Genomic DNA, 15,545 nt, shown 5'->3' with positions numbered 1-15,545 from the left:
CATCTCTTTATCTCTGATCTCTACAAATTTTCACATTAGTTCGCTTATCTTGTTTGTGAAGGAAACCCTCTTCCTTAAGGTTCATGCATGTTCAGTACACACGTGCATCCGTACTACTCGATTTCATGTCTACTTTCACCCTCTGAACGTTATAAGATATGATATTTATATATAGACCATATGCATGTATGGTAATTGTGTCATTGCGGCGCGAGTGTTTTGGGAAGGAATGGAAATGGCGAGAGAACATGACGACTGCATAGAAGGGATACGCAGAACAAAATTTTCCATCGGAGGGGAACTGATGGACACTTTGAATGTGGATCTTCATCAGGCTGTCAAGAATCTCTCTGCTGAACTTGACGCCAAGGATGTCCATTTTCTCATGGAACTCATTCAGGTTCATCACTCTCTCTCTCTCTCTCTTTCTCGTACATATATATATATATATGAGAGAAATACTTTAATCACAAAAAGATTACACAAAAATAAATCTATAAATTGATGTGATTTGAAGCATCACGTCAAATTATAAAGTTATTTTTAATGTAAAACATATCTAACGTACACATTACGTGAAGTCACGTTAATTTGTGAGTTTACTTTTATATAATTTATTTATATCTATAGCAGTTCTCACGTGAAGTCACATCAGTATGTAGCACTTCAGTTTGTGAGTTTTCTCATGTATATAGCACTCCTAACTTTATTATCTTATGGCCCAATTATGCTACATGTCAAAATTTTCGACGACTTTCACAAATTTTTTATTACAACTGTGCCTTTTCAATTTAATCGAGTAAAAAAAAAAAATTACGGAACAAATTAGCATGCACATAGGACATTAATAAACAAAATTAATTAATATAGAATTGTGCTTTTAGTTTTAGTTTATTACTGATCATATGTTAGTTTGACATTAATTAGAGAGAGTGAATTTTGTGTGTCAGAATGCGGAAGATAAGGAACATATGATGGATCCATCGCTGGAGTTAGTTATTACTTGTGAGGACATGATGATCACGCCCACGGGAGCTCCTCCAGCAACATTGATGCTTATTTTCAACAACGACACAGTTCTTTCTTCTGAAAACATATGCAGTTTTGGTCGGCCCATCAAGAAAGTAGGAAAGAGAAAACGCGTTTATATTGGAGAGAAAGGTATGACACTAACGCCAAATATTATCAAATTCAGATCAACAAGCATATCTATATATATAGAAAGATGATGATCTTAGTTATATATATATATATACACTAGCGGTGGCAAAGCACGTTTGCCACATCTCTCAAATTAAAAAAAAAAATAAAATGTAATTTTAAATATTAAAATAATCTAACGTATAAAAATAAAATTATTATTTATTTATGTTCATTATTTATTATGAAATTTAAATTATATTAAAAATTCAAATTAATTAGATAGTTTTTTTTCTTAAAAATGTACAGTAAAATTTTATTATTTATTTAACGATAAAAAATTAATATTTTAATTATCTATTTTATGTTAGTTTAAATCAATATTTAAACTTCTATCGTTAGATTAAATTTAAAAATTAAAGATGAAGAGTTGTAATTTAAAACTTATAAACCAATATTTTTTCTCACTTTTCCTTTCTCCCTCTCTCTCATTTTCCATGCACGATTGTGGTATTACGTCGCACATTAGCATTCATACAGACAAACCTAAAAAGAAATAGAAAAACAAAACAAACGTGAAAAAAAAAAACTTCTTTATTGTTCATTACTATTGATGAACATTCATGAACAGTATAGAGATATGCGAAAAAAAATCACACAGCCTCTTTATTGTTCATTACTATTGATGAACAGTAATAGGATAGCCTCTTTTAAGATATAGGCAGATATATATATATAAATTGAAATTAATTTTAAGTGTATGATAGAATATTTATATTTTAATTATTTATTTTATGTTAGTTTATATCAATATTTAAACTTCTACCGTTAGATTAAATCTGAAGATTAAAGATGATTGGTTGAAATTTAAAATCTAAAAACTAATATTTTTCCTCACTTTTCCTTTCTCCCTCTCTCTCTCATTCCCCACGCACGATTGTAGTATTACGTCGCACATTGACATTCATACGGACAAACCATTAAAAAAAACAAAAAAGCTAAACAAATATACGAGAAAAAAAAATAAAAACTTTTTTTACTGTTCATTATTGCTGATAGGCAGATATATATATACTAGCGGTGGCTAACGTGCAAAGCACGTTTGCCATGTCTGCTTAATTAAAAATAAATAAGTAATAATTTTTAATATTAAAATAATTTAATGTATATGAGTAAAATTATTATTTATTCATATTCATCATTTATTATAGAATTTAAATTATATTAAAAATTTAAAATAATTATATAGTTTTTTTCTATTAAAAATATTTAGTGAAACTTCATCATTTATTTAATGATGAAAAAATAATATTTTATAAATTAAAGTTGATTTTAAGTGTATGATATAATATTATTCTCTTAAAAATGTTCAGTAAAATTTTATCTTTTACTTAATGATGAAAAATTAATATTTTATAAATTAAAGTTAATTTTAAGTATATGGTAGAATATTTATATTTTAATTATTTGTTTTATGTTAGTTTAAATCAATATTTAAACTTCTATCGTTAGATTAAATCTGAAGATTAAAGATGAAGGGTTGTAATTTAAAACCTAAAAACTAATATTTTCCCCATGCACGTTTGCTTAATTTAGTTAATTAAGAATATTATCATATTTAATAAATTAAATTTGATAGTTTATGTATAATATAATATTTATATATTAATTATTTAAATTTTAAAATAATTTAAATCAATGTTTAAATTTCTATTGTTAGATCAAATCTAAGAATTTAAAATGAAGAATTGAGATTAATTTCTTAAAAATATTTAATAAAATTTTATTGTTTATTTAATTTATTTCAATATTTTTAATTAAATTAATATTTATGTATATTTAAATCAGTATTTTTATCTTTTATTGTTAAATCATTTTGAAGATCTCAAAACGAAAGGACTGGATAAATCCCTATATTTTTTCTTTTCTCCCTCACTTTTCCCTCCCCTCTCTCTCTCCTCCCTCGGCTCACGCGTACGCGGTACGCTGCCTCTCCTCCCAGCCGAATCTTCCTCTGCCCAGCCCGACGCCGCCGTGCGTCGGTGAGCCTCACCGCCTCTTCCACCGGCATCACCTCACTCCGGCGAATCCCCCCACACCGGTCTCCCTCTCTCACGCTCTCTCTTCCTCTCTCTCGGCTGTGCACAGCCCGAATGGGTTTGATGCTGCTGCGCCACCGTACGCCATCCTCCGGCGCCACCACCTCCACGGTAGTCTCCTCTCCCACCGGCCATCCCCCTCCAGCGAGCTCGGCCTCCATCTCCGTGCCGTTTGCTCCCACGAAATCTACCTCTCTCTTGCACGGGTTCTCCACACCCACGGCGAAACTCCACTTCCTCTGGCCACCGCACCACCACCGAGACCTCTTTTCGCCACCGACCACCTCTCGTAGCCGTCCTCACGCCCAGCCGAGCCACCATGGATGCTCACCTTCCCTCACGGACGCCCACTTCCCCTTAGGCCACCTCCACCACCGTAATTTGTGGTGATTTTTTTTATTTTATGGTATTTTTGTTGTGATTTTATAGTGATTTTATGGTGATTTTGTAAATTTGTGGTATTTTTGTGAAGATTTTATGATGATTTTGTGATTTTACCGTGTATTTTTGTGATGATTTTATGGTGGATTTGCTTCGGTTGCCTCTGGTTTTGCGGTTTTGTGATTTTTTGTGGTGATTTTATGGTGGATTTGCTTCGGTTGCCTCTCGTGATTTGCGGTTTTGTGATTTTTTGTGATGATTTTATGGTGTATTTGCTTCGTTGCCTTTCGTGATTTGCGGTTTTGTGATTTTGCCGTTGATGTCACTGTTGATGTTACTGTTCATTACTGTTGATGTCACTGTTCATTGGGCGATAGGCGCTTTTAAGTATAAGGAGATATATATATATATATATATATATATTTATATGTTTAAGTGGATCGATTCCCAAAATTTATGCATGTTTTGTTTGATTGTTATAAAATTGTTATAAGCTGCTAAACGTGGGAGATATAACCTTCTGCAAACGTTCTGGAGCACAAAGATTGAGAGAACTCTCAACCATAGATTGGGGACATTACCTGTTGGTTCAGATTCAGATGGAGTTTTGCTGTCCGACAGGTTTGATGTTTTCATTGACTATGTTTTCTGGTACCCCTGAGCGAAGCTCGATCGCCTTCAAGATTACATCTGACAGACGTTGCTTGAAATGTGCAGGAAGATCGGTACTGTCCGAACTACATCTAATGAATCAGTGAAGAAGGAAGAAGAATCCATGGTACTGGATGTTGCTCATCATGAACATATCATGAATCAGGTGAATCCAAAGGATAGTTTGATTAGGAAAGGGTTGGCTAGGCTCATCCTTGGCTTTCTAGCAGATCATCCTATGTTGAAGATGGAAGCAGATCATCATGAGAGCCGACATGAAGCTATGAAAAGGCTTCTGAATGCGACTTTCATCGAAATTGTGGAATTGAAAGTAAGCCAAATGATAGGTTGGGATAGATAAGAGGCAAGCTCAATGCTTTACACACACAAGTTGGAGAAATCCAGTGGATATTATAAGAATATAATTGAGTATGCTACATATTTCTCCCAAGCATTAATATCGGAGGGTTTGTTATCGGAAAACAGCGATCATGATATTGGTGAACTCTCGGACCTGATAAAGTTGTGCTTCGTACTTGAATTTAATGAGGAAGCAGTGGAATTTGTGATGAAGTCCAGGAACTTGCAGATTTTCGTGGAGGACGAGGAGTTCCTCGCTTCACTCTTTCCTTAATTAATTACGGATCCGGATGTACTGATCCCTAGCTATCTATATATATATATATATATATATATAGACATGCTTCCGTACTGTAAACTTTACTAATTTGTTTTGTTGTAATTTTTAATTAGTGGAGAAATTTTTTAAAAATAACATAAATTCCCTCAATGCTAAAAAATAATTTTTCACTACTTTTTATATTTTTTTTTACTTGAAATTTATAAAATAATAAAAATAATAATAATTATCAGTAAAAAGACAACAGTATCCTGCTTACATTTTATTCCATTTTATTTAATAATTAGTACAAAATTTTTGTGTTGGAGAAAAAAAAAATTCACCACCTGTCGTTACAAAGGTTTGGGGAAGAAGGAAATACTGTGTAAGAGAGAGAGAGAGAGAGAGAGAGTGAGAGAGATTTACAAATTCATTTTTGTGTCATCTAGTTAATGTTCCTTCATGGAATAGTATAAACCCAGAAAGAGCTATGTTCAGTTGATGCACTTTTGTATGTTTGGATGCTCGAATAGGTCTAAATTTGAGCCCAACTGAAATCATCTGAGTGCATTCAAGGATCCTAACGAGACCTTAATTTGCCCACAGACTCCTTACCATGGACGCCCCTTACAAGTTGAATACACAGTAGTCAACGTACACATGATACTCATGACTCGAGCAGCATCTAGCCTTATAAGCTGAACCATTTATTTTTTTAAGGCACATGAAAAATCACAAACATTCTTTTAGCACTCTTTGAACATTAAATTTTATTAATAAAAACTACACATTAATGTGCTTGGTTTATCTTCTACTTGCAAGGAAAAATGGCCCGTTGCTTATAAACACCATCAGCCTACTAAAAAGCACCAAATCGAGCAAAGGTATACTGCTGAGCAAATGAACTTGACTATCTCATGCTAAGTAGAGGTATTGAGCAAGTGATCATAAACCAATTACGTGCCGAGCAATGGTGTCTAGCAAATTAATACAAGCATATCATGCCAAGAAAATATGCCTAGTACCTGATCTCAAGCCAGCTTGCATGATGCGACCAACGCAACCTCCCAACCAAGTGAACTAAGTAGCCATGCCCAGCGCACCATCCCAATCATACATGCCAAACACATGCACTACAAAAAAACAGTTTATTTGCTGTTACTTATTTTCTGACAAAATGATTATTTTCTATCAAAATAAGCCTATTGTTCTCACAAGTAATCATTTTTATCATAAATAACTCGTCATAAATGTTCATTGTTCTTATAGTGATGATACCGATCAAGTATGCATAGTGTACCTTCCCAATCAACTTGAAGGCTAGCTCGCTTGCATGTTGCCAAGCAATAAGCCCGCCTCACTACGGAGCAATTGACACTATTATCTCTCCAAAATCTTCAAGAAAGCAAGTGACTTCAAATCTTCACGACGGAGCTGTTGACACTATTATCTCACCGCTTTCTTACATTTAAACTGCATATTTTCTCCATTATATTTATCAGATCTTACATTATGTCCATCCTTTGTCGCATTTTTGTTACCATGGCATATAACGTTATCCAATATATCATAAACATGTGAAGAAACTAGTTATCAATTGTCATTATCGATGGCATGATAGAAACAAACAACGCCAAAAGAAGTCTGGCCGAGGTCGACCAAATTACCAACAACATTTTTTTTATAACATCTGTAATAACTGCAGTGACTAGAACAGAGATTGCACATAACAAATAATATCCAAGCAGAGCTCTTCGGATTCAAGCAAGAGATAAATTTTGTTAAGACTGTTCATCCGGGTCAGGTTTTTTTCCTGCCCGGTCTGGAACCTGGTAAATTTGGGCCAGAACCCAGATGACTAAACCCGGATATAGCCGGGCCGGGTATCGGATTTCAGAATTTTAAACCCGGAACCCGGATTTTAAACTCGGTACCCGGGTTTCTTTTTGTAACTTAAACTTCCGGTTACTCACCACTTGTACTCTCTCTCTCTCTGTCTCTCAATCTTAAGAAACCCTAGCCTCCTTCCCTCAGTGCCCTATCAATCCGAAGAAACCCTAGCCTCCTTCCCTCAGTGCCAACGAAGAAACGCTAGCCTCCCTCCATCGGTGCCAACGAAGAAACCCCGTTATTCTCGTGATCTCATCATCGTCGTTGCCTACTCGTCTCATCCTCGTGACCCAAGGTTTGATCTCTGCGATTTGGGTTCGTTTTATTCCGATTTGGGTCTTTTTTATTACAATAAGAAAATGCTATATGCTGATGTTTCTTCTCACCCTCTCTATCTAGCATCGTCAGATACCTTAGAATGACGACGATGAAATGCTACGGCTTGAGGAGCTTTTTTTCAGGTAAGATCTATGCTACGACATTCTATGCTAGCATCATTCTTCTTCTGCTACGGCTACGACATTGTGTGCTAGATCTGGCTTTTTTTTGGTATTTTGTTAAACATGGGTATAAAGTATATGTTGTTAGTTTGATAGATCTGGGTTTTTTTTGTTATTTTGCTAGTAAAACTGCCTAGATAACGCACCCTTTCTACAGAAGGTTACAGTTTCTCATTTGGCCTTAGGTCTTTTTAAATGAGATACCATCACCTTGGGAAAAAATAGTAGAAGATTTCTAGCCAACTCTGCTTATGATAAGATCATGTTTCCGATCTTTCCTGACCTTGTGAAAGTCTTGTGGAAGGATTAATGATTTTAAGAACAAAATAGTATTGTGAGCAATGTATAGACTTCTAAAGTTCTTCTAAGAATTATAAGATCGTCTTGGTCTTTTTATTTATATAATGTAGTTTTGAAGCAATACTTGGCAAGATTTATTTACGTTAAGAGGTCATTTTGGTAGCAAATTTTTTCTGGATAATTATAACTGACATTTGTAGTGGTTTTTGGTGATTCTGACTTTTGGATGGATTGTTTCAGGTTCCTTGCACCCATATTTCTGATCCATCAGAGAAGTATATATATCTGATGGTCCCTGCATACAATGAAGAGCTTCTGCTTATAATGAAGAGCTTAGGCTTCCTGGAGAGTCGATCACTAGGAGCAATATTTAGCTACTGTATATATATTTCAAAGGTATGCTTTGTAGATTATCTTAAAGAATGGAGAAGCAGAGTAGATTATAGCAAAGTTTATCTGTATAATATCTGTAAATCACCTAATAAATTTGTAGGACTTTGTAAACGATAAAATTTCTTCATAGTCATCCACTTTATCTAGCACATCGTCAAAATCTGGAGATACTTGAAATTAATCTAGGCCTGTTTATGTCCTTTTGACCCTCGTTTTAATCTTCTGCACACTTGCATCTCTAAGTCTTCAACATGGATCTATCATCTTTTATTCGACTGTTTTATGATCTTATTAAATGTTGCATATTCCTTGTGTTACCACTCATCCATCTTATCATAATCATATAGGCTGTATATTTTCTTAATAAATTATTTGTGATTGCCCAATACAACAATATTACATTATACTGCTTGGTGGATCATGTGAGGTTTGGATAAGTGTCATTACATATTTGCATCTCTGCTACATTCTTTCCCTCTTTGCTGGTTTTAAGTAGTTCATATACTTATTACTGTCCTTGATAAGCATAATAACTCAGGGTTATGTGCAAAATGTTCTTTGAGAAGTATGATGACTACAATGTAGATGGAATGAAATATTTCTTTCATTCCTGAACACTTTTTGACTTGAAACTTTTTTTGTTTTAGCAGGATCTCTTTTAGTCCAATCACTTGAAGTTGCTGTTAGGTGTGAGATTAAATCATTAATGGACATGCTTCTGATTTTGTAATTTAGATATTGTAATTTTGTATTTTATAATATAATGTATAAATAACAAATAATGTAATATGTAGTGGATTGCATTGTGATGCATGCATAGATGAATATTGGTTTTTTTTTTACATGCATTTAGATTTTTATAACACAAATATTATGCGATTGACTTCTTAGAAAAACAAATAATAATAAAATAAAGGCTCTTACTTGAGAAAAAAAAAATCAGGTACAACTCGGAACCCGGATTTCCGAGTTTCAAAAACCTGGATCCACCCGGGTCCAGCCTGGGTCTGACCCGGACCAATCCGGTCCGGATTTCGACCAGGATTTGAAATCTGAGTTCCGGTTCGGGTATACCTGGGTTCCCGGGTTAGAACCCGGATGAACATCCCTAAATTTTGTATAGAGATATTGCTTGTTGCCAAGCAATAAGCCTGCAACTTCCCAATTAATATCAATATTTTTTATATAATGATATATATATATATAATAAACAACATTTGGAGAATTTAAACATTCGAAAATGTAAGGAAAGCAAAATACCACACAATATCAATCAATTCGAAATTACAAGCAAAAGCACTCCCAACATAAAAAGTAAAGTAAAAACAGAGAAAATCCCAACAAAACAAAACAAGCTGGTTTACACATCATGGCAAGAGCATTAATAAAATTAGCAACTGATTCATGCTTGATATTTATGCCAAGCACACCTAATTTAAACACAGATAGTAACTATTTAATTACCTAGTTTGAAGGGAAGATAACTGCAAGGAACTCCTCGTCCTCCTTGAAAATCTGCATGTTCTTGGACTTCATTACAAACCCCACTGCTTCCTCATTAAACTCAAGGACGAAACACAACTTTATTAGCTCAAAGAGTGCACCAGTATGATCGTTGTTTTCCCATAACAAACCCTTGGATATTGCTTCAGAGAAATATGTAGCATACTCATTCATCTTCTTATATCCACTGGATCTATCCAACTTTTGTGCAAATAACTTTGAGGCCCCTCTATCCCAACGTATCATCTGGCTCACTTTCAATTCCATGATTTCCCCTAAAGAAAATGATAAAGTATACTTTACAGCGATGGGTTCGACTGTCTCCAGGAAAGTCATATTCAGAAGCCCTTTAACAGCTTCATGTCACCTCTCTGCTTCCATCTTCAACACAAGATCTGCTAGAAAACCGAGGATGAGCCTAACCAATCCTTTCTTAATCAAAATATCTTTTGGATTCACCTGATTGAGTTGAGCAACATCCACCATTGATGTTTCTTCCTTCTTTACCGATTCAGATATGGTCCGGACCCCCATTTTCTTGTACATTTCAAGCAACTTTGTCCAAGGTAATGAAGGCAAGCTTCGCTCAGGATACCAGACAAATATGGGTCAAGGAGAAACTTGTTCAAAAAGATCCTTCAGAAGGAGAAGATCATCATCAACGAAAACATCATGCTTGTCAGACAGCAAAATTCCATCTGAATCTGAAGCAACCGGTATTTTCTCCAATTTCTCCAAAATAGCAGTGAGAGTTCTCTTAGTCTTTTCACTCCAGTGCTTAGAAACATAGACCCAGAACTTGAAACAGTCTTCATGTGACACTTGGGGTCTTTAACTTTCCCAAACCTTCTAAAGCTGGCAGTAATCATCAACAGAAGGATTGTTTTTAACATTGAAAGCCCTTGAGAAAAAAAATAGTAGCTTCTGGTCATAGTATTTTTCCAAAACTTGCAGGCGCGAACTAAAGAGATCATCCTTGTCATGCAAAACACACTCTCCGGGGTTGACCCATTTTCCATTCTCAGTTCCATTTGGGATCCAAATCCTTTTGGCTGCTTCAGTGTCCGGCTCCCAATTAAATTCACTCAAGTAGTTATAAATTTGAACTATAGTGGAAAACTCATGATGGAAATCAAGGTGCCTGGCAATCAAGGGGCCTCCTTTCATTACATCCACGGTAACATGAATATGATTAAAGCTCATTTTTGTATGATCTAATGTTAGAACCATAAAAACCTTCATCAAGAAAAGGTCCATCGATATGCTTCAAATGAGATTCCCATGTAGAATCGGACAATAAGCACTGATCTGGAGGCTTATAACCATCATTCGTCTTCAACCATTTTTGAGAGATTCTTTTGCAGAAAGTGTCTGGAAATTTGTAACTCCCATGATCATGCAATAAAATGCGGATGCATTCCAGAATGGCAACCACATTTGCAGGAGTTATGACGGAAAGGTCCTGTGGGAAAAAAAGACCATCAACAATAAACTTTACACCCCCTTTGAATTCTGTGACAACCCCTATACTATTCAGCTCTATCTTGTATTCGTGAATTTCCTTGCCATAATAATTGTCACTGTTGTCTACGAAAGGGAGTAGAGTAATTGGGGCAATTGAATGCCAATCTGGACCATACAGAATGCAATTGCTTGGAGATCTGCGATCACCAAGCCTAGTTCACAGCCACTTCACTTCACGGACAAGTTTCCTAAGATCAGGAGGAAACTTATGTGGAGTATCCTTCAGCAGTCTGTAACACGACAAAATGGACAAAACATTTTCTTTCGACATGGAAGCCGCTTGCTGCTTGAAAGTCTAGGCAAATACTTTGACTGCCTCCTCAAAATCACCTTTACGCCTATTTGCCGCAAATCTGTTCTGTACTGTAAGAAGATGCCGCCTCCATAGAAATCATGATTAATGAGTGGGAAACTGCTGAAAACGTGTAGGATGCAAGCCCATTGAGAGTCAAACAAGAAACATTCTGCTAGAGACATGTAACCAATATTTGTCTTGAAGCATTTCACACCACTCAATGTGTTGGAATATAGCCTCACGGATTGAACAAATGGAATTAAAATCTAAAGCTACACGTGTTAAACTAGAAGAGGAAGAGGAGAGTTAGTTATTTCTGTTATGGTAGTTAGTTTATTATTTAGTTTATTATTTCTCATTTTCTCATTTAAGCCGTGTATATAAATATAGTTAAAGTACTCTGTAATTGATACCAATCAATTTCATTTCATGGAAGTTTTCCAATTCATCTTCTTTTGTATCTTCTTTGCTTCACGACTATGTCAATTCTCAATTCATCTGAAACTTGACATGGTATCAGATTGAGAAATAGTTCTTTGCTTCCGCAACCTTACATAGATTTTGCTCTGAAATCTCTGTAACTCTCCTGCTACATACTTTTCTTGCATTTCTTGGAAAAATTTCCAGAAATGACTTCTGATGGAGAAGACTCTGTCAGTTCCCATACCTCTCATCGCATGATCAACCCTTCAGATGATTCATCAAGTCCATACTACTTGCACCCAAGTGACAACCCTGGTGCCTTACTTGTTTCTGAAATCTTTACTGGTGATAACTATATTGCATGGAGTCGATCCATCACCATTGCTCTAACAGTCAAGAACAAGGCAGTGTTCATTGATGGTACAATTCTTGCTCCTCCTGTTAATCAATCTATTCTTCATACTGCTTGGCTACGTGCCAATAACTTGGTTCTCTCATGGTTAATGAATTCTATTTCCAAGGACATAAGGAACAGTCTTCTTTATGTTGCTTCTGCTGTTGACCTTTGGAAAGAATTGAAAACAAGATACTTGAGAAGTGATGGTCCGAGAGTCTTTCATCTTGAAAAATCTTTAAGTTCTATCACTCAAGATTCTCTATCAATCACTGAATATTTTAGTTCTTTCAAGACTTTATGGGATGAGTACATTAATTACAGACCATTCCCAACTTGTAGCTGTGGCAAGATGGCAACCTGTACTTGCAACTTATTTGATTTCTTATTAATTAGACAGCAGTCTGATTATGTCTTAAAATTCTTGGTTGGCTTGAATGACTCCTATGCTTCAATTCGAAGTCAATTGCTCATGGTTTCACCATTGCCTAGTATGGCAAAAGTATTCTCTTTACTTCTTCAAGAGGAAAGCCAAAGACAACTCAATAATTCTGTTAGCAATGAAACTCATGCTTTGCTTGCCAAACAAACCACTCCAACCTTTGTTCCATCGAAATTCTCCAAAGACAAACAGAAGAGATCTTCTTTATATTGCACCCACTGTGGGTACAATGGCCATACAATAGAGAAATGCTTTCAACTTCATGGCTACCCCCCTGGCTGGATTGGACCAAAAGGGAAACGGAATCCACTTGCTGCTCATGCTGCTACATCAACTTCTGAGCTCTACATCCAACCCAGTAATGACAATCAAAAGTTCTCTTTAACTTCTGAGGAATTCCATAAATTGCTAGCACTTGCAAATTCTAACTTCTCTCAAATATCTACCCAAACAACTTCACCAGCTGTAAACATTGTTACTTCTCAAATTTCTGGTAAATCTTTGAACCCTTGCTATTCTGTTTCTTCATCTTTACAGCATGTGTCCTCATGGATTCTGGACACAGGTGCAACAGACCACATGGTCTGTTCACCCCTATTGTATTCTTCTACACCCACATCCATCAACACATCTATTAATTTGCCAAATGGGAACTCTGTTCCAGCTTCACACATTGGCAATATCAAACTTTCAAATACATTATCCTTGCATGATGTGTTATGTGTTCCCAGTTTTACACTCAACTTATTATCTGTTTCTAAACTAACAAAACAATCTAATATTTGTGTTTCTTTCTTTAACTCCTACTGTCTTTTACAGGACCAATCAACAAAGAAGATGATTGGGATTGCCTTTGAAAAACATGGATTATATCACCTATCTCAAGCTATATCAAAAGATGTTGCCTGCACTCAACCTAACTATAATTCTTCTTCTTTTGTATCAGCTATCACTCTAAGTCCATTAGATCCTTGGCACCACAGACTAGGCCACGTTTCTAATTCAAGATTACCTTTCCTTAAACAACTAGAGCCATCTATATCTTTTAATTCTTCTACTGTTTGTGATGTATGTCATTTAGCAAAGCAAAGAAAGATTCCATTTCCTGTATCTCAAACCAATTCCAATAAAATGTTTGACTTGATACATTCTGATATATGGGGTCCCTTCAATACTGTTTCCTATTCTGGTTTTAAATATTTTCTTACTATAGTTGATGACTATACACGTTGTACTTGGGTATATATGCTCAAGATGAAATCTGAAGTTCCTTCCATTCTCAAAAATTTCTGCAACATGGTAAAAACACAATTTAATACTCTTGTCAAAACAATAAGGTCAGATAATGGACCTGAATTCCTATTGACTCAATTCTATAATGACAATGGCATTGTGCATCAAAGAAGTTGTGTGGAAACTCCACAACAAAATAGAGTTGTGGAAAGGAAACATCAACATTTATTAAACACTGCTAGGGCCTTAATGTTTCAATCAAACATCCCTTTAACCTTTTGGAGTGACTGTGTGCTCACTGCAGCACACATCATAAATAGAATTCCTACTCCTCTTCTCAAAAACAAAACCCCATTCGAAATGCTTTTTAACAAACCACCTAATCTTTCTCACCTCAAAGTTTTTGGTTGTCTTTGTTTTGCATCAACACTCACAACTCATAGACATAAATTTGACCCGAGAGCCACAAAATGCCTCTTCTTAGGATATCCTTCTGATACAAAAGGATACAAATTAATAGATCTTCATACCAACAAAGTATTCATTTCAAGAAATGTAGTTTTTTATGAAAATGTCTTTCCTTTCAAGATTTTTCCTTCCAATCCTGAATTACATACTTTATTATTCCCTCCAACAAATTCTGCTTCAGATTTCTATTTTCATCCTCCTGACATCCATTCTAATCAACATATTGCCTCAAGGCAAAATCTGAACTCAAATCCGAATATCACCTCAAACCAGAACCTTACCAACCATCAACTTCCTTTGCACAATGAATCTGTTCCCCTTCCTTTGAACAATGAACCTGTTACTCAACTAGAATCTCAACATCTCAGAAAATCCTCAAGAGTTAAACAAGTGCCAAATTACTTGCAGGATTATTATTGTGGAACTGCTTCCCACATTTCAAATGCCATTGACTCATCTGCTATTGCTGCTTCCTCTCATAATAAAAACATTCTATACCCCATATCTGATTTTATTTCTGCAAATAGATTATCCACTTCTCACAAAGCCTTTCTAGCATCACTTTCAGCTTCCCAAGAACCCAAAACTTATAAATTGGCTTCTAAAATTTCTGAATGGCAAATTGCCATGCAAAATGAAATAAATGCATTAGAATTAAATAAAACTTGGGAAATTGTTAATCTCCCTAAAAATAAAAAGACCATAGGCTGTAAGTGGGTATTTCGAATTAAGCATAGGGCAGATGGGACTATAGAAAGACACAAAGCTAGATTGGTAGCTAAAGGTTACACTCAACAAGAAGGTTTGGACTTTTTTGACACCTTTTCTCCAGTAGCAAAAATTACTTCCATTCGGTTACTACTTGCTATAGCCTCTATTAAAAATTGGCATCTTCACCAATTAGATGTTAATAATGCCTTTTTACATGGTGAATTGCATGAAGAAGTTTATATGGACTTGCCACCTGGTTTGATTGTCAAAGGAGAAAATAAAGTTTGCAAACTTCTTAAGAGTCTATATGGCTTGAAACAAGCCTCTAGACAATGGTTTGCTAAACTCTCCACAGCATTGCTTGATTATGGTTTTACTCAAGGTATTTCAGATTGTTCTTTGTTTGTCAAGAAATCTGAATCCTCCTTCATAGCTTTACTAATCTATGTAGATGATATTCTGTTAGCTAGTGATAGCTTGATTGAAATCCAATTGCTTAAAACTTTTCTACATGATAAGTTTACTATTAAAGATTTGGGGGAACTCAAATATTTTCTCGGATTGGAAATAGCAAGAACT

General features: G+C 35.3%; 1 protein-coding gene across 1 annotated transcript; it reads left to right on the top strand.

Moving 5' to 3' along the window:
• The first annotated feature begins 211 nt into the window (after nt 1–211).
• Nucleotides 212–4,928, top strand: LOC108989262. Its single transcript, XM_018962811.2, has 4 exons — nt 212–400; nt 951–1,161; nt 4,115–4,241; nt 4,338–4,928. The coding sequence occupies exons 1-4, from the start codon at nt 230–232 to the stop codon at nt 4,630–4,632; spliced, it is 804 nt and encodes a 267-aa protein (XP_018818356.2). The 5' UTR covers nt 212–229; the 3' UTR covers nt 4,633–4,928.
• Nucleotides 4,929–15,545: the final 10,617 nt, after the last annotated feature.

Source organism: Juglans regia, chromosome 7, assembly GCF_001411555.2.
Source record: "Juglans regia cultivar Chandler chromosome 7, Walnut 2.0, whole genome shotgun sequence".
Taxonomy (NCBI): Eukaryota; Viridiplantae; Streptophyta; class Magnoliopsida; order Fagales; family Juglandaceae; genus Juglans; species Juglans regia.
Note: the sequence above shows the minus strand (reverse complement) of the source record. Positions and strands in the feature narration are given on the sequence as shown.

What these genes read in the sequence shown, in the direction of transcription:
- LOC108989262 (XM_018962811.2), top strand. Translation starts at nt 230, where the DNA reads ATGGAAATGGCGAGAGAACATGACGACTGCATAGAAGGGATACGCAGA. An exon ending in CGTTTATATTGGAGAGAAAG is followed by an intron (nt 1,162 to 4,114) that starts GTATGACACTAA and finishes AATTGTTATAAG; the next exon opens with CTGCTAAACGTGGGAGATAT. An exon ending in GGAGTTTTGCTGTCCGACAG is followed by an intron (nt 4,242 to 4,337) that starts GTTTGATGTTTT and finishes TGAAATGTGCAG; the next exon opens with GAAGATCGGTACTGTCCGAA.